The sequence below is a fragment of the Aquarana catesbeiana genome, linkage group LG01 (genome assembly GCF_042186555.1).
Source record: "Aquarana catesbeiana isolate 2022-GZ linkage group LG01, ASM4218655v1, whole genome shotgun sequence".
Lineage (NCBI taxonomy): Eukaryota > Metazoa > Chordata > Amphibia > Anura > Ranidae > Aquarana > Aquarana catesbeiana.
This window is the reverse complement of record NC_133324.1, coordinates 21,720,558-21,740,005: the sequence shown is the minus strand read 5'-3', so window position 1 is coordinate 21,740,005 and position 19,448 is coordinate 21,720,558. Positions and strand designations below refer to the sequence as shown.

The 19,448-nt window shown below is 45.0% G+C and overlaps 1 protein-coding gene across 1 annotated transcript in view; it reads left to right on the top strand.

Annotated features, from left to right (window-relative positions):
* Positions 1-1,040: 1,040 nt before the first annotated feature.
* Positions 1,041-19,448, top strand: part of LOC141131556 (vomeronasal type-2 receptor 26-like) — a 51,233-nt gene continuing 32,825 nt past the window's right edge. The window contains exon 1 of the mRNA XM_073618996.1: positions 1,041-1,105. Within this exon, the coding sequence (XP_073475097.1) occupies positions 1,041-1,105 (65 nt within the window). The remainder of the gene's footprint in view (positions 1,106-19,448) is intronic.

Below are 19,448 nucleotides of genomic sequence, written 5' to 3'. Positions count from 1 at the left end.
CTACGTTTTCTAGAAAAGAAAGCAATAGGATGTAGCAGTGACATCCCTTGGCGCTGTGACAGGATGGCACCCATAGCATTCTCAGAAGCATCTACCTCAAGAACATATGGTGATGCAGGGTCTGGATGTTGTAGGATGGGAGCCAAGGTAAACAGAGCTTTCAGCTGGTCGAAGGCGGCTTGCGCTGCAGGTCTCCACTGAAAGTGGGTATTCTGTTTCTTCAATTGGGTGACAGGAGCGATAATGGCGGAGAAATTTTTAATGAACTTGCGGTAGAAGTTGGCAAATCCAATGAACCTCTGTGTACTCTTACTGTCTGTAGGAGTGGGCCATTCTAGGATGGATTTGACTTTGTGGGGATCCATGGAGATGCCTGAAGTAGAGATGATAAGTCCCAAGAGTTGGATAGTGTCCTTCTCAAATTGGCACTTCTCGACCTTTACGTATAGTCCATGGTCTCTTAGCCGACCAAGAACCTTTTTCACATGTTCGCGGTGTGCCGAGAGGGAATTAGAAAAGATGAGGATATCATCTAGGTATACGATAAGAAATAAATCAAGGAAGTCTCTGAAAATGTCATTGACAAAATGCTGGAATGTTGCTGGGGCATTACACAGCATGAAGAGCATAACAAGGTACTCATAATGTCCGAATCTAGTGCGGAAGGACGTTTTCCATTCATCCCCTTCGTGGATTCGTACTAGGTTATATGCCCCTTGTAAGTCAAGTTTTGTGAACACAGCAGATGTTTTAAAACGTTGAAAAAGTTCCCAGAACCAAGAGCAAAGGGTATCTCTTCTTGATGGTGACTTTATTAAAATTCCTGGTAGTCCCGCACAAGGGCGCAGGGTATGATCCTTCTTTTCCACAAAGAAAATTCCAGCGCCCGCAGGGGACGTGGTAGGCCGGATGAAACCTTTCTCCATGTCCTCGTCAATGTACTGTCGTAGCACCTTAAGTTCCAGTTCAGAAAGGGGAAAAATGCACCAAAAAGGGATTTCAGAACCAGACAACAGTTCAATGGGGCAGTCATACGGGCGATGGGGCAGCAGAATATCTGCCCTTTGTTTAAAAAAGACCTTCAGGAATTTGTGATAAACTGCAGGTATGAGCTGTGCCACAGGAGAGTCAATATGTATGCCCAGAAGAGGTGCAAGTATTGTGGAAATGGGGTGAAGGCAGGACTGCTGGCAGAGTATGGAGGGTAGACTCTGCGGTAGCAGTGCGCTGGGGGTCATCATAGAGCTGGGCCATTGCTTCGAAAAATGAAGAGTGAGACCAGGACTGAGCTATTCTGTTCTAGGAGTTGGTGGGCCCAAGACTGTGATTCTCTGAGAAGTAGGGGGATATGACAAATCCCACCTCGGTGGTTTCAAGTGAGAAGGTTCTTGGCTGCAAAGCAAAGTATAGTTCACAAGAGTTCTTAAACGCACAAAACTTGTGCCGATCGCCGGAGAATCGCTCTAGTGCAGGGACTCAGGGTTCTGGTGTTGGCATGATGCTTGCGGATGGGAAAACAATCTGTTTAGATGTGGGGTAGCCAGGTGTGATAGCAGGTGCAGGAGTTGCTGAAGCAAAGGTTTTGATGCCACCTTCCAGCTGTAGGTGACTCTTTTGCAGGGAGCTGACTGCCTGTGTGAGGGAGGCAAGTTGCAGACACAGCAATTCCAAAGGTGAGGCCCCTCCCTCAATCTCCGACACCTGGCTGAGTGGTACTGTCAAGTACCTGGTGGAGATTGAGGTGTAGAGAGGGCTTCTCTTGCACCTCCTGTCCAGCACCTCTGGTAGAGATGACAGGGAGTGAAAGACACACAGTGGCACGAGGGGCGATGTAGGTAGCTCTGGTTGGGTCTTAGCAGGAACCCGATGGCCACGGATCACTGGATAGACACCGAGAACAGGAACTCTATGTTGCTGGATCAGCAGGCGGAAGCGTGGTCGGAAAGTAAGCCAGGGGGTCATCAACAGCTGAACAGAGCATATACCGCAACGTGAGGCAGAAGCAAGAACAGGATACAGGCCAGGTTCGGTACACAGTCGAGCAGCGAGGAACAGGAGCATGAAGCAGGAACAAGGTCAAAAACAAGCCGGGGTCACAGGAAGGCAGGCAAAAGTCCAAGGGAAGGTTCAGGTACAAGCCGGGTCAAGCACAGGAAGACTGGAACTGATCAAACACAGGTAAACAGGAACAAGCTGAAAGACCACTCAGCAATGTATGTGTGTCACTGCTCCATTTAAATAGACCGGCTGGTGCCAGTCCATGCACGTGTGTGCGCACATGTGCCTGTTCGTGGCCTTGCACATTCACGCATGCCCCAATACACACTATTCTTGGAGCACACACTACTGTGCCCGCGCCTGTGCGCCAACACGCATCTAACAACCGGACTCCTCTTACACCTGTTCACGATGGAATTCGCACTTCTCTAATTTACAATAGAGATTGTTCTCTCTAAGTTTCTGAAGCACACGACAAACATGTGTGTGGTGGCTCTCCAGGGACCTGGATAATATGAGAATATCGTCAAGATAAGACACCACACATAACTGCAACAAATCTTGGAGGACATCGTTAATAAATTCCTGGAAAACTGCCGGGGCGTTACAAAGGCCAAAAGGCATTACGAGGTATTCATAATGGACTGTTCTGGTATTAAACACAGTTTTCCACTCGTCGCTCTCCTTAATCCTCACAAGATTATATGCCTCTCTCAAATCAAACTTTGGGAAAAGTGTTGCTCCCTTGAGGCGGTCAAATGAATCCGTAATCAACAGAATCGGATAGGCATTCTTAATCGTGAAACAATTGAGACCCCTATAATCAATACAAGGTCTCAGTTCACCACTCTTCTTCTTCACAAAGAAGAAACCAGCACCAGCAGGAGATGAGGATTTGCGGATGAAACCTCGAGAAAGTGCATCTGCAACATACTCCTCCATGGCCTTATCCTCCAAGACTGACAAAGGGTAAACCCGGCCACGAGGGAGTATGGCACCAGGTTGAAGGTCAATTGCGCAATCATAGGACCGGTGTGTAGGCAAACTACCGGCTTGAGCTTTGTCAAAGACATCGCTAAAATCGTGGTACTCCTCAGGGAAGGGAGGAGAGTGAAGAGGTGCACAGAACCTTGGCTACCTTCTGGAAGCATGTCTTACTGCATTGTGGCGAACAGGAGAGAACATCAGCACGGAGCCAATCAAAAGAGGGGTTGTGCCTCTGTAACCAAGGATAACCATTAACCAGCGGAAACTTAGGTGAGGAAATAACTTGGAATTGGATTATCTCATGGTGAATAGCCCCTACGACCGTGGACAACGGAACAGTGCCATGAGTCACATGGGCAGGCTGTAGAGGTCTCCCATCAAGAGCCTCAATGGCAAGTGGAGTGTCACGCAGCTGCAGCGGAATCAAGTGCTTTGATACAAAGGCAGCATCAATGAACAGGCCTGCAGCCCCAGAGTCGATTAGCCCCTTTATCTCGATGGACGACTCAGCCCAAGAATAGGTAACCGAAACCAGGAGCTTATCCTTCAGGATAACTAGGGACAAAACAATGCCACCTAAGGTCTGTCTATGACAGGACCTCAAGGTTCGGGCATTCCCTGTACGGGTAGGACAAGACTTCAAAAAGTGACCTGCCTGGCCACAATAAAGGCACAATCTCTCCCTCCTCCTAAGGGTTCTACCATCTGCAGAGAGACGTGTGAAGCCCAAGTGTATGGGTTTATCTTCACTGACTGACTCTGTACCAGGAGGCATGGGAGGTGAGGGTGGCAAGGGTGGGACTGCAAAGCTCGGAGACAAATGTACAGGAGGCTTCCGCAAGCGCTCCTTAAAACAGAGTCTTTCACTGAGTCTGGAGTCAATAAGGATGGCAAAATGTGATCAACTTCTCCAGCTCAGTGGGTATATCTCGGGCTCCTATCTCAGCCTTGATGGTATCCAAGAGACCATGAGAAAAAGCAGCCTTGAGGGCCTCATTGTAACATACAACCTCTGCTGCCAGAGTATGGAATTCAATGGCGTAATCGGAAACAGTTCTCATACTCTGTTTGATGGACACGAGGCACCTGGCAGCAGAAGATGCGGAAACGTCAAATACACTTTTAAAAGAAGCCACAAACTCAGGGTAACTCAAGACAACAGGTTTTTGCGTCTCCCATAGAGGGTTTGCCCAGGCCAAGGCTCTCTCAGAAAGAAAGATATCACGAAACCTACTTTGCTTCTATCCGTGGGAAACACCTGGGGCCGCATCTCAAAGTATATCTCAACCTGGTTGAGAAACCCTCTGCATTGGACTGGATCGCCCCCAAATCTCCAGGGAAGCGGAGCAGAACCAGACATACCTCTTATAAAGGTAATACTTAAGCCGGATGCCTGCACAGAGACTGGAGCAGCAGCAGGGATGGCCTGCAACACAGGTTGTACTGGAGCAGCCACAGTGGGAGATTGCAGGTGAGCCGTGCGACTCAGGAGTGTTTGTAACGCCATGGCAAACTGATCCATATGGTGATTCTGCTCATCCACTCTGGAAAAAATATTACCAACAAGTGGATTGACTGCATCTTGTAAATTCATGGCCTTTGCCTTCTGTCAGAAACCATGAATTAGACTGAGACAGAAGTACAGTTAAATCTCACTTGTTTAATAATAATAAAAAAGGTAAACAGAGTAAATGTAGTCAAAACATAGCCAGAGTTCAGGAACCGTAACGGATAGTCAGACAAGCCAAAACGTCAGAGAGCCAGAGAGCAGTGTAGTAGAACAGCAAGCAGGATCTGGAGCTAGAAGGAATGTCAGCCAAGCAAGTCTTTAATAGGAACACAGGAGAGCATCTCTAGAGATGTGACCAACGCGAAGGCAGAGATCATCTGGACTGGACAGCTTAAGTAGGCAGGACTGACGAGCAGGATATCATCAACAGGTGAGTCACTGTGGAGAGATAGGAGCTGGCAATTAGCCGACAGCTGAGCAGCCAGCTCAGAGAAGGAAGGGCTGACCCCAGCCCTGATAACAGCATATTGTATGCCCAAGTACGATTTTATTTTTCTGTCCTCAAACTTTTGGGGTGCGGTTGTGGGGGTGACGAACGTCCTTTAAGGAGGCAACTGCTAGACTCCCTCATTCTGCTTTGGAATACCCTCCATGTGCTTGAGCACTTTGAATACCCATTTGGCAGCAAGCAATGGGATGTTTAAGTTTAGTTTGTTTTTCTCTTGATATGTTTTGTGTTTGTTTCTGTTTTGAGCCGGGGTATGCCCAGAGGCTCTGTTTTGTATCTCTTATATCTGCCAACAATAAAAAGAATTTGCCCAAAAAAAGTCCCTTTATACAGCTTATCAAATAGCCAATAGCCAATATGTATCAAGTTCAATTACAAAAAACATTTTTACCTTTCAGGTCTAGCCTTAATAATTCATCATAGTTAAATATTTACATAGTTAGTGAGGTTGAAAAAAGACACAATTTCATCAAGTCCAACCTGTGTGTGTGCTTTAGGTAAGGTGACCTAGTCCAACAGTTTACGAGCTTCATCTGTGTTTATGGGTTCGTTCGCATAAAGATTGGTATAATATAATTCTAGAATTTCATGTATGTCCTTGGGTAAAGAGGAGAGGGTGCCCCTGGCATTTTTTAGGGAGGTGATGTGGGTAGGATGATATGTGCCCTTGCATAACCTAGCTAGCAACTTTCCTGCTTTGTTTCCAAATTTATGGAATTGTAGGTCTGTGTGTGAGAACTTGATGTGTTCTAGGTTTTCCACTTAGATGTTGAAAAGCCTCTTGGCTTTGTGTCACAAAAATAAGTTGTTAGGGGTATGTTGATTGTTTAACCGAGTTTGTGCTACTCGTAGTTTCTCACTAGGGATGAGCCGAACACCCACCGGTTCGGTACGCAGCAGAACATGTGAACAGGCAAAAAATGTGTTCGAACACGTGAACACCATTAAAGTCTATGGGACGCGAAAGTGAAAAATCATAAGTGCTAATTTTAAAGGCTTATATGCAAGTTATTGTCATAAAAAGTGTTTGGGGACCTGGGTCCTGCCCTCGGGCAAGGGTTGTGGGGATGAGGCCCTTGTCCCCATCAACATGGGGACATCCTCCCCATGTTGAGGGCATGTGGCCTGGTACGGTCCAGGAGGGGGGGCGATCTCTCGTCCCCCCCTCTTTTCCTGCAGCCTGCCAGGTAGCGTGCTCGGAAAAGGGTCTGGTATGGATTTTTGGGGGGGGACCCCCACACCATTTTTTTTATTTTGATGTGGGGTTCCCCTTAAAATCCATACCAGACCTGAAGGGTCTGGTATGGATTTTGAGGGGGACCCCTATGCCATTTTTTTTTTAAATTGGCGCAGGGTTCCCCTTAATATCCATACCAGACCTAAAGGGCCTGGTATGAAATTTGGGGGGACCCCACTCAGTTTTTTTTTTTTAACTTTGGTTCGGGGTTCCCCTTAATATTCATACCAGACCCAAAGGGCCTGGTAATCGACTGTGGGGGAATCCCATGCCATTTTTTTCAATGACTTTTATGTGTATTGCAGAGACCCGACAATTCATTATAGCCGCGAGTACTTTTAAATGACTTTTTTTCCTTTAGAAATGTCATTTTGCTCTCGGACTGTTCTAAAGACGGGAAACATGCGCCACTTTACAGGCATACTATAGACACCCCCCAGGTACGAAATTTAAAGGAATATTTCACTTTTATTGTTTCACTTTAAGCATTATTAAAATCACTGCTCCCGAAAAAACGTCCGTTTTTAAAACTTTTTTTTGCATTGATACATGTCCCCTGGGGCAGGACCCAGGTCCCCAAACACTTTTTTGACAATAACTTGCATATTAACCTTTAAAATTAGCACTTTTGATTTCTCCTATAGACTTTTAAAGGGTGTTCCGCGGCTTTCGAATTTGCCGCGAACACCCCAAATTGTTCGCTATTCGGCGAACGGGCGAACAGCCAATGTTCGAGTCGAACTCATGTTTGACCCAAACATAAAGCTCATTCCTATTTCTCACTAGCTTCCCAGTATTGTTTTTGAGTGTTTTTCTTGTAGGATGCTACATATGATATTATCCTACCTCACAGGAAGCTTTACCCACTTGCCAATATAGATTAGGGTTGGTTTTATGGGGGGCATTTGTTTCTGCATATTGAGACCATGCGTCTTCCAGCATTCATTTGAAGGGTTCATTTTGTTTTAGATAAGATGGAAAACGTCATTGTCTGGTATTATCGTGTGGTAAAAAATCTTCCAGGGCTAATGAAACAGGGCTATGATCTGAAATTATCAGGTCATGTATTGTAGATTCTCGTATTCTTGGTAACAGGGAGGCTGTGCAAAAGAGGTAATCTAAACTGGCAAAGGAATTGTGTGCATGAGAGTAAAAAGTATACTCTCTGTCTTTTGGATGTGATATTCGCCATGAGTTGACTAGCTGTAGGGCATCAGTCATCTGAGACAGTAGGGTGTCACGACAATGTGTATTGTCTAGTTCTCTAGTACAGGTTATTTGGTTGTCTGCAAGCTGGTCGGTAAGTTAAGCTTGGTTTTTTCCTTGGATTTATCCTTGGCCTTGTTTATACCTGTTGTTAGCCTTCCAATGCTTCTTACTGCGATAGCCAGCTATAGATTGGGGCAAGTGGTGTCCTTTTTGTATCACTGTCATGTTTTTTGGTCAGGCAACGCACTGACACCTTTGCAGCCATTGTTCAGTCCACCTGCTCTCACCTATCCATCAGAATGCATGTGCCTCCACTGTGGGGACACTTATAAGTTAGTGTTAAGTGCCACAGATACCAGGGTGCCTTGTCCTAAGGATTTTTATTCTCTTGATTGGGGATCTTAACCCCTTAATGTTCCAAGAAACTATTTTCATATGATTTGCAGTGGGGTTTATAGTGGTAAGGCATTCTAGTGATTTTTCCCGCGATTGGGAGAGGTGAATGAATTTCAGGTGTATGTATCACATAGATGGGTTCGTGGCATGTAGGATGGGGACAATTCCTCGCTAGTAGAAAAAAAAGTGGAAAAAGGTGTGAAAAAGGAAAGAGAACGAAACTAAAACAGAAAACCATTTAACTCATTGACCTCACTTTTTTCCGCATGTATCTTCCAGTAAGGCCACCAGCACACAGGCATGTGGAACAAGGATAATGCCTGGCTGCAGTTCCCCTGGTATAGCAGCAAAAAGGAGGGTATGGAGTATATATGATCAAGGCTGGATACTCCCCCTAGTGGAACTCACTGGTAGTGGAATATGTTTGAGGTCTTTCAGACTTATTACTAATGTGAATTTATTTCTAATGTGGTAAAAAGCTATGGATGAGTCAATAGACCGACATCATCATGAATACACTGTGTAGGTGTATAAAAGTACCATCTAGTGTCTCCTGGGGAGGAATAAAAAGCATATTACCATTAACATGGGGGAGGACCAGAGTATAAGATTGCTCAGCGATGAGTGGGGCCTGCAGGAATGTTTGATTTCAACTTTTTAGGAGAAACCTTTCTGGGGCTTCTTGGTTCCCTGGGCCCCTGCTTGGCTTTCTCTTGAAAAGAGTCGGCTGCTGTTGATCTGGATGACAGGGAACGAAGAAACGCAGCGGATTTTTCTGGAGTATGGAATGTAAGTTGTTCCCCATCTGGGGCTTGCAAGTGTAGAATGGCTGGGTATGACAGTGTGAATCGAATGCCTTTCTTAAATAGCTCTGAGCAGACTGTTTGGAATTCCTTACGTTTGCGGGATACCTCTGCTGAGTAGTCGGCAAAGATTAGGAGCTTGTGCCCTTCAATTTCTACAGATCGGGCTTTTCGGAAGCTTTGCAGGATAGTTAGACGATTCGCATAATTAAGGTATTTGACAATCACTGGTCTGAGTTTGGTGCGATCGTTTGCTGGGGCGCCGATTCAGTGTGCTCTTTCAGTTTGCACAAATGTTTAACAGAGATCCAGGCTTATAAATTTCTTGAAGACCACTGATTCTTAAATTGTTTCTTCTCGAGCGGTTCTCTAAATCTTCTATTTTTTCATGCAGGAGTTCTTGCGCCTGCGTATACTTTTCTATGGCAGCGTTCGTTTGATATTGTTCATCTTCCAGTGATGAAATACGCTGTTCAGCTTCTGTCAGCCTCTGGGAGTGCTCCCCTATCTCTTTCATGGGCTCTGCTCTGTCCACGGCTGAGGTAATAGTAGGGGTCAGAATTGCGGCTACTGCCTGGGCTATTTTTCTATAAGAATCCTGTGGGTCTTGTGTCCCTATCTGACTAGCCTCCATACTGTCACCCGTCATCTCCCTGAGGTCCACTGTATCGTTAGTGCCTGGGAGTGAGTCATCCCGTGAGGGAGATGGAGATCTCGCTATAGCGGCCATCTTGGGATCCAGGGCTGCCTGTGAAGGAGACGTGTGCCGCAATAGAGAGCCCAAGCATGATCGGGATTGTGACAGGTACCATTCCATACCGCTGAACACAGGGAGGTGGAAGGAGAGATCTGGTGGTAGAGGAACTGCCCTGGGAGTGTAGCTACTGGCTCACCCATCCACTACATACGGCACTGACTGGAGTGGAGCTACTGGCTCACCCATCGACTACATACGGCACTGGAACTGGAAGTCCTACGCAGTTTAAGGTTAAACCGCTTCTCTTCTAATTGTAGTGAATGGCCGCTTGTCTTTTTAAAATCCCTTGCGCAGAAGAGTTTTATCCCTATTGTGGGGTCACCAGTATGGTATTTGCACATTGAAATCATATCCCCTCTCAAGCGTCTCTTCTTCAGAGAGAATAAGTTCAGTGCTTGCAGTCTTTCCCTGTAGTTGAGGTCCTCCAGTCCCTTTATTAGCTTTGTTGTCCTTCTCTGGACCATCTCTAGTTCCATCACATCCCTCCTGAGGACTGGTGCCCAGAACTGGACGGCATACTCCAGGTTCAGGCGGACCAGAGTCTTGTAGAGTGTGAGAATTATAATTTTATCTCTGGAGTTACATAGTTACATAGTAGGTGAGGTCGAAAAAAGACACAAGTCCATCAATTCCAACCTATGTGTGTGATTATATGTCAGTATTACATTGTATATCCCTGTATGTTGTGGTCGTTCAGGTGCTTATCTAATAGTTTCTTGAAACTATCGATGCCCCTCCGCTGAGACCACCGCCTGTGGAAGGGAATTCCACATCCTTGCCACTCTTACAGTAAAGAACCCTTTACGTAGTTTAAGGTTAAACCTCTTTTTTTTTAATTTTAATGAGTGGCCACTGGCCAATACCTTTATTCCATATGCTCTTAAACCACTCCCATTTTTCCTCTGTTTTCTTTGTTTCTAGGATTTTATCCAATTTAATATCTTCTAGCAAAGAGTGCAGTTTAGGGAAGTTGTCTCTTTTAAAGTTCAGTGTCTTTGTATTACCCTTGTGTTTCCTATTTGTGTGATTTATGCTGAAACGAATTGACCTGTGATCACTGTTTCCTAAGTTGCCCCATATTTCCACATCCGCAATCAGGTCTGTATTGTTAGTAATCATTAGGTCTAGTAACGCATTGTTTCTTGTTGGTGCATTTACCATCTGACCCATGAAATTGTCCTCCAAAACATTTAGGAAATGGCGAGCCTTAGCCGAATGCGCGGTTTCTTCCGCCCAGTCTATGTCGGGATAATAAAAAATCCCCCATTATAATGACACTTCCCATCCTTGCTACATTTCCAGACTGTGATAGGAGGTCCACCTCCCCCTCCTCCCCCTGGTTAGGGGGCCTATAATGTACTCCCAGTATTACTTTCCCCTTAGTTCCCTCCCTTTGAAACGCTACCCGTAAGGATTCCACCTCCCCCTTGCACATTCACTTGAACATCATTCCTGATATACAGGCATATCCCTCCCCTTTTTTTACCCTCCCTATCTCTGCTATATAAGGAATACCCTTGAATGGTTGCCAGCCAATCATGGAAGCTGTTAAACCAAGTCTCTGAAATTCCCACAAAATCAAAATCCTCCTTATACAACAGCAGCTTTAGTTCTTCCAACTTGTCTGCCAGACTCCTGGCATTAGTGAACAAGCCTTGTAGTTTTGGCCAGTTGCGTAATTTCTCCTTGTTGGTTGTTCTGAGGCTGCAATTAGGGTTTGTTAATTTACTTACCTCGGTTTAGGTGCTTAAGTCAACCTACTACTAATGCCCCCAATACTACCCTCTTAAATTTGTTCCACATTGGCTATCTCTACGTCTGGACCCTCCCCCCCATTGCCTAGTTTAAAATCCCCTCTAATTTTTCGGCCATCTTCTCTCCCAGCCGAGCTGCACCCTCCCCATTTAGGTGCAGTCTGTCCCTGCTAAAGAGTCGGTAACCAACTGAGAAGTTGGCCCAGTTTTTCAGGAACCCAAAACCCCTCCTTTCTACACCAGCTCCTCAGCCACTTGTTAACTTCCCTAATCTCCCTCTGCCTTTTTGGTGTGGCTCCAGGTACCAGTATTATTCCTGAAAATACTATCTTGGAGGTCCTATTCCTCAATTTAGCTCCTTAAAATCGTTTTTTAGAACACTCCATCTTCCTCTGACTTTGTCTTTGGTGCCAACGTGCACCATGACAGCAGGGTCTTCCCTGGTCCCTCCCAGTAATCTGTCCACCAGATTCGTGATGTGCCGAATCTGCTTCTCACAGTACATAGTGCTTGATATAGAAAGATTAATTTTGGTGATATTATCTTTCAATTTTATATAAAAATTTAAAAAATGTTTCTATATCCACAAAGAGGTCCAGCAACATGGACGGGAATGGTATTTAAAATTCACAGCACACCGGGCAAATAAGATGGTAGCTGGAAAGGATGCAGGAAGGGACACAAGTCTGTAACTGGTGGTGGCGTCCCATGTCCTGCACCTTGGTGATGGTGTCAGTGAGGTCACTCTTAATGTCCTTAAGTGGTCACTCCTCAGAACCACCAGTCCCCTTCAAGCATCCCAGAACCAGTGCTGCAGCTTTGCAACTTGTATTCCTGTGGGACAAGGACCACGCTGGGACACAGATTCTGGAGACACTCTAGGGACAGGCAGGCTGAGGCTATGCCAGCTTGTGCCAGGCCAGAAGTGACCAGAAGAGTAAGCTGCAATGAGGCTCAAAATCACATTAGTATTCATGCTGGCACCTACATGGTGTAATAGAATGGCCACTGGAGACACAGCTACAGGAAGAAGAGGACACCTTCCTATTGTCACAGGGCCAATGAAATGCTTTGCCTTCTGCCTCCATCCCTGTGTGGCACAGGCACCAGGTGGAGAAAAAAAAATAAAAGGAGGAGGGTTGGGGCACTGCTGGTGAGGATGAGTAGGATTGTGCCACTGGTGGTGTGGAGGATGGTTGGTGGGGGCATTTGGGGTGACTTCTTTTGGAATGTTTAACTTTACCCCAATTCAAAAGAATATTGGTATGGGGATCTCTACTCCAGCATCCAAGAAGGGGCACAAAACACCAAAACCTCTTTGCCACACCTCCTAATCAAAGCTGGAGCCACTAGCCTGTAGACATGGGTGTTTTCCTACCCTCCCAAGATGGGAGTCTTGGTCTGCAGATTTGTTACTTAAAGTGTTACTAAACCCATGACCCAGCATTTACTATATCTGGTCTCCCACAGTACACAGAACATGGAAATGCAGTAGGTTTAGTAAATATAAACTGCTAAATACCTTTTCTCATTAGCAGTATATAGCAGTCTTGTGACTTCTATCAGTGTCTGGTTAAAGCTTGTAGGAGGAGTTTTCATTCTACTCTGACTGTCCTATGAGGCTGCAGGACCCCTCAAAAGCCAATGATGCGTTTCAAGGGTGCCGGAAAAGAGGGGACATCCTTGAAACGCGTCAGCTGCTTTTGGACTACACATCCTACCATTGTAACTGGCCAGCTGATCTTGCTGGATGGTGCAATTGATGGGCTGTACATTATATGCTTGACTCAATACTCGTTTGTGAGTATGAATTTTTATCCTTTATAAATTAAAGTGTTGCAAAGGTAATGCACAAGGCTGGTGCGCCCTCTGTTTGTTTTTCTTTTTAGAGTTTCTTCTGGATTTCCCCTGACCTGTTATGAGTGGCAGCACAGCTGGCGTGGTGGTTTGATTAGTGAAGACTGCTTTATACCATTCCTTCCAATCTACCACATGGCCATCTCTCAAGCTCAGGAGTTCTTTGGCTTTTTTCTGTACTGACCCCTGATCCCCTGTCTGGACACTGCTGATTGGCTCAGTGCTGATCACATGCACCATCCCAAGGAAAAAAAAAAAAACTCTCTAGCAAAACACCAAACCAAGTGTGTGCAGAGTGACTCCATGTCTCTGTTCTATCTGGACATGGATTGGGGACAGTGGAAGAAGGGGAGGATCAGAGAAGACAGGATCAAACAGCCTTTTCACACAATGCAGAGGATTAACCACTTAGGTTCCACAGTGAGTATAACAAGCATACTTTACTGCATATACAGACTGATTTTACTGTGGTGGGTTTAGTAACACTTTAAGTCAACGTTGCCTTTTGTGTATTGCATATCCCAGCACAATTCTGCACAACAGAGGCTGGCATCAAAGCCCCCTACGTATATTTTGTGCCGCCGTTTGCCATACCTGCTATAACATTTATTTAATCTGGAAGTTTTATTCCAGTGCGCTGGAGCAAAAACTGCATGAGAGAAAACCAAAGAGCCTATGCTGGGCAATCCTCCCACGTGGCTTGGTTCTGTTTTTCCCACTTGTATCTGACACCAGCAACGCTGCCCTTTATATAAGGTTGAAACTAATACATATTTTTCTTATTCAAGGAGTGAGAGGCTCATCGTCTCTGAAACAATAATAGAAAGGCCAGCAAGATGACCGAACACTGGTCAAGCCCCGCTTATATTCCCTCCCGTCAACGGTATTGTTTTATGCAATGTTATTTATTTATTTAGAATAATATTTCAAGATTGGCATGTGTTTATCGTTCAAGATTTTTTTCACAAAATGTTTTTATGTGATATTTTTTTTTCATTGTAAAGCTCTTTCTGTGCTGAACAAGCAAAAACAGAAGGTTGGGATGGCGCAGCTGTAACTGAAACATTTACAAGCAGGGCTGGGACCAGAGGTGGGCAAGAGGGGCGGGAGTAGTGACAGCAGCTTCAGTAAACAAAACAAGTGCCAGTGTTATTTTCGGGTCTGGTATGGATATTGAGGGAAACACCATGCTATAATAAAAAAAAATAAAACGGCATGGGGACCCTCCATAGTCCATACCAAACCCTTATTCAAGCATGCAGCCTCCCCCACCCCCTTCCCGAACCATACCAGACCACATGCCCTCAACGTAGGGGGTCCTTTGGGGGAGGGCAACAGCAATAGTACTAATACACCCAGCATAGATTTCTAATTCCCCGTACACACAATCAGACGTTGCAACAACAAAACCGCGGAATTTTGTTCGAAGGTTGTTGGCTCCAACTTGTCTTGCATACACACGGTCACACAAATGTTGGCCAACAATTACGAACCTAGTGACGTACAAGATGTACGCGAGCCGATAAAAAGGAAGTTCAATAGTCATGTGATATCTCAATCACGAATGCTAGTTTTACAAGACCAAGGGGTTCCGGCTCGTACTTGATATCGAACATGCATGGACTTTTGTGCGACGGAATTGTGTACACACGATCGGAAAGTCCGACAACAAAAATTTGTTGGTGGAAAATTTGAGAACCTGCTAGCCAATATTTGTTGGCGGAAAGTCCGACAACAAATGTTCGATGGAGCATACACACGGTCGGACTTTCCATCAACAAGCTCACATCCAACATTTGTTGTCAGAAAATCCGATCGTGTGTACGGGGCATAAGAGTAAAGATATGCAGACATACCAGCAGGTGATTAGTGTAACTTTATATATGATAAAGTGATGGCATTACATACAACCAAAGCAATAACAAGAAAAATGTACATATGTCTGAGAAGAACAGTGTATATATGTATCTATATACAGTGCCTTGAAAAAGTATTCATACCCCTTGAAATTTTCCAAATTTACCAACACAAAGTGGCACATAATTGTGAAGTGGAAGGAAAATTATAAATGGTTTTCAAAATTTTTTAGAAATAAATATGTGAAAAGTGTGGGGGGCATTTGTATTCAGCCCCCTTTACTCTGATACCCCTAACTAAAATCTAGAGGAACCAATTGCCTTCAGAAGTCACCTAATTAGTAAATAAAGTCCACCTGTGTGTAATTTAATCTCAGTATCAATACAGCTGTTCTGTGAAGCCCTCAGAGGATTCTTAGAGAACCTTAGTGAACAAACAGCATCATGAAGGCCAAGGAACACACCAGACAGGTCAGGGATAAAGTTGTGGAGAAGTTTAAAGCGGGATTAGGTTATAAAGAAATATCCCAAGCTTTGAACATCTCACGGAGCTCTGTTCAATCCATCATCCGGAAATGGAAAGAGTATGGCACAACTGCAAACCTACCAAGACATGGCCATCCACCTAAACTGACAGGCTGGGCAAGGAGAACATTCATCAGAGAAGCAGCCAAGAGGTCCATGGTAACTCTGGAGGAGCTGCAGAGATCCACAGCTCAGGTGGGAGAATCTGTCCACAGGACAACTATTATTAGTATTATTATACAGGTTTTATATAGAGCCAACAGTTTGCGCAGCGCTTTACAACATGAGGGCTGACATTACAGTTACATGACAATTTGGTACAAGAGGATTCAGAGGGCCCTGCTCATTGGAGCTTACAATCTAAAAAGGAAGGGTCAAATGATACAAATGTAATAGCTGTGGGGGGATGAGCTGATGGAGGAAGTAGAACAGTGTTAGTTAGAAGCAGGATAGGCTTCATTAAAGAGAAGGGTTTTCAGGGATCGTCTAAAGATGGATAGATTAGGGGACAGTCAGACAGATTGGGGTAGGGAGTTCCAAAGGATGGGAGAAGCTCTGGAGAAATCCTGGAGGCGAGCATGGGAGGAGGTGACAAGGGAGCTAGAGAGCAGGAGGTCTTGGGAGGACCGAAGCGGCTTGGTTGGTATTTTGTGACTAGGTTAGTGATGTAGCTGGGGGGGCAGAGTTATAGATGGCTTTGTAAATTATTGTTAGTACTTTGATTTTCATTCGTTGGAAGCCAGTGGAGGGATTAGCAGAGAGGGGTGGAGGACACTGAATGGTTGGTAAGGTGGATGAGTCTTGCAGCGGCATTCATTATAGACTGAAGGGGGGATAGTCTATGTAAAGGTAATCCAATGAGGAGGGAGTTGCAGTAGTCGAGGAGAGAGATAACCAGAGCATGAATTAGAAGCTTGGTGGTATCATTAGTTAAAAAGGGGCATATTCTGGAAATGTTGCGGAGGCTAAGGTGGCATGATTTGGACAGGGATTGTATGTGGGCCTGAAAGGACAGTTCGGAGTCTAAGGTTACCCCTAGCACCACGGCATGTGGGGACGGACTGATAGATGTGCCATTGATCTTGACAGAGAAGTCAGGGGAATGGGCACGTGGGGGAGGAAATATTAAGAGCTCAGTTTTAGATAGATTCAGTTTGAGGAAGTGGTGTGACATCCAGGCTGATATGTCTGTTAGTAGATCAGTGAAGCATGAGGAGATTGATGAGATGAGCTGAGGGACAGAGAGATAGATGTGGGTGTCATCAGCATATAAATGGTAGTGGAAGCCATGGGAGGTTGTCAGCTGACCCAGGGAGGACGTGTAGATCGAGAATAGTAGAGGTCTAAGGACAGAACCTTGGGGGACCCCAACGGTAAGAGGAGTTGGAGAGGAGGAAGTAGAGTTGTAAGTCACACAGAAAGTGCGATGAGATAGGTAAGATTCGAACCAACGGAGAATGCAGCCATGGAGTCTAAGCAAATTGAGTTTTTTGAGGAGGAGGGGGTGGTCAACTGTATCAAAGGCAGCAGAAAGGTCCAAGAGTAAGAGTACGGAATAATGACCGTTGGTTTTTGGCTGTTAGTAAGTCGTTTGTGAGTTTTAGGAGAGCAGTTTCTGTGGAGTGCTGTGGGCGAAATCCAGATTGAAGGGGATCAAGAAGGTTATTCTCAATGAGGTGGTCGCTCAGTCGGTTGTAGACTAAACGTTTAAGGAGTTCGTTAAGATTGATTGGGTCTATTAGTCGTGTAATCCACAAATCTAGCCTTTATAGCAGAGTAGCAAGAAGAAAGCCATTGTTGAAAGGAAGCCATAAGAAATCCCATTTGCAGTTTGTGAAAAGCCATGTGGGGGACACAGCAAACATGTGGAAGAAGGTGCTCTGGTCAGATGAGACCAAAATTGAACTTTTTGGCCTAAAAGCAAAACGCTATGTGTGGCAAAAAACTAACACCGCACATTACCCTGAACACACCATCCCCCACCGTGAAACATGGTGGTGGCAGCATCATTTTGTGGGGATGCTTTTCTTCAGCAGGGACAGGGAAGCTGGTCAGAGTTGATTGGAAGATGGATGGAGCCAAATACAGGGCAATCTTAGAAGAAAACCTGTTAAAGTCTGCAAAAGACTTGAGACTGGGGCGGAGGTTCACCTTCCAGAAGGACAACGACCCTAAACATACAGCCAGAGCTACAATGTAATGGTGTAGATCAAAGCATATTCATGTGTTAGAATAGCCCAGTCAAAGTCCAGACCTAAATCCAATTGAGAATCTGTGGCAAGACTTGAAAATTGCAGTTCACAGACGCTTTCCATCCAATCTGACAGAGCTTGAGCTATGTTGCAAAGAAGCATGGGAAAAAATGTCACTCTCAAGATGTGCAAAGCTGGTAGAGACATCCCCAAAAAGACTTGCAGCTGTAATTGCAGAGAAAGGTGGTTCTACAAAGTATTGACTCAGGGGGGCTGAATACAAATGCATGCCACACTTTTCACATATCTATTTGTAACAAATTTTGAAAACCATTTATCATTTTCCTTCCACTTCACAATTACTGTATGTGCCACTTTGTGTTGGTCTATCACATAAAATCCCAATAAAATACATTTACATTTGTGGTTGTAAGATGACAAAATGTGGAAAATTTCAAGGGGTATGAATACTTTTTCAAGGCACTGTATATCCAGATATATAACTAAAGGCCTTTAACACCAATACCTCCAATTAGGCCCTGTGGCACAGTTCAGTTGCAGTGGCTCCTGATGAGCTGGCTTGCAAGGCCTAACACAATCCGGCTTGAGATGATGCGTGGAGCAGTGGCTTCCTGGGGACGCTTGTACAGATGAACACACTGATGGCGAAGAAGTCTGGAACACGCCACTTGCTAGGCAAATCAGGTTTATCTAGCCTATCTCTTGGTCCCTAACCTCTTGACTATAGGCTAGTAATGCTACCGGACCTCTACCTATCTGAATGTCCGTCGGAAGCCTATCCTCTCGCTACCCTGAGCTGTTTACAATTCCCTAGGCTAATACTAGCTAGGAACCGCCCAGACCAAAAAGGGACACTGTTGCTTTAAATAATGAAGTGACAGATATACATTCAACACAAACCAGTCACTTGATAGGTTATTATCAAATGAGCTTTGCTCCTATACACTTATGAATAGCCTTTTAGAAACCATTAAATCATGCCGAGACAAAAGTACAGTTAAATCACACTTGTTTAATAATAAAAGTAAAAAGAACAAACCTAGTCAAAAAACAGCCAAAGTTCAGCAACCGGAACGGATAGTCAGCCAAGCCAGAAGTCAGGGATCAATGTAGTGGAACAGCAAGCAGGATCTGGAGCCAGAAGGGATGTCAGCAAAGCCAGTCTTTAAACGGGAACGCAGGAGATAGTTTCTTGTGATGTTGACCAAGGCGAAGGCAGAGATCCTCTGGGATGAACAGCTTAAGTAGGCAGGACTGACGAGCAGGATATCATCAACAGCTAAGTAACTGTGGATAGGAGCTGGCAATTAGCAGACGGAAGGGCTGAGTCCAGTCCTGACATAGCTCAAGTATATTGCAGTATGCAAATAGAAAGTTTGAGTGCATCAGAAAATATCAGCTATCTCTGATTCCCACACAGGAGTGACAGTAATATAACAAACATTGAGCTACACAGTGCAGTAACACTTGCCTATTGTCCCTTTGCAGCCTGGATGGATGCAACACACAATCAGCCTCAAGCACCCCCTGGCTTGCTCAGCATGTGTCTGCACACTCTCGCCTTCACTTCCTGTAAGACATCCATATATATAGCCTTGAGGGGTCTCCTGACCCATAAGCAGGGATGTAGGAAACAACCTCTTAACAGGAAGAATCTGTTTGTGACAAGAACTCTATGATAGCTACCAGGCATGAATATAAACAACCTCACAGACAGTGTACAAGAGAACACGTCCCTACACAGTGAAGTGTCATTTTTTTGATCTGTTAAACAATGGTGGTGTGCCCTCTTCTTTACACACCTATCCTTTCTATGTCTTTTGAATTTTTGTTTTACT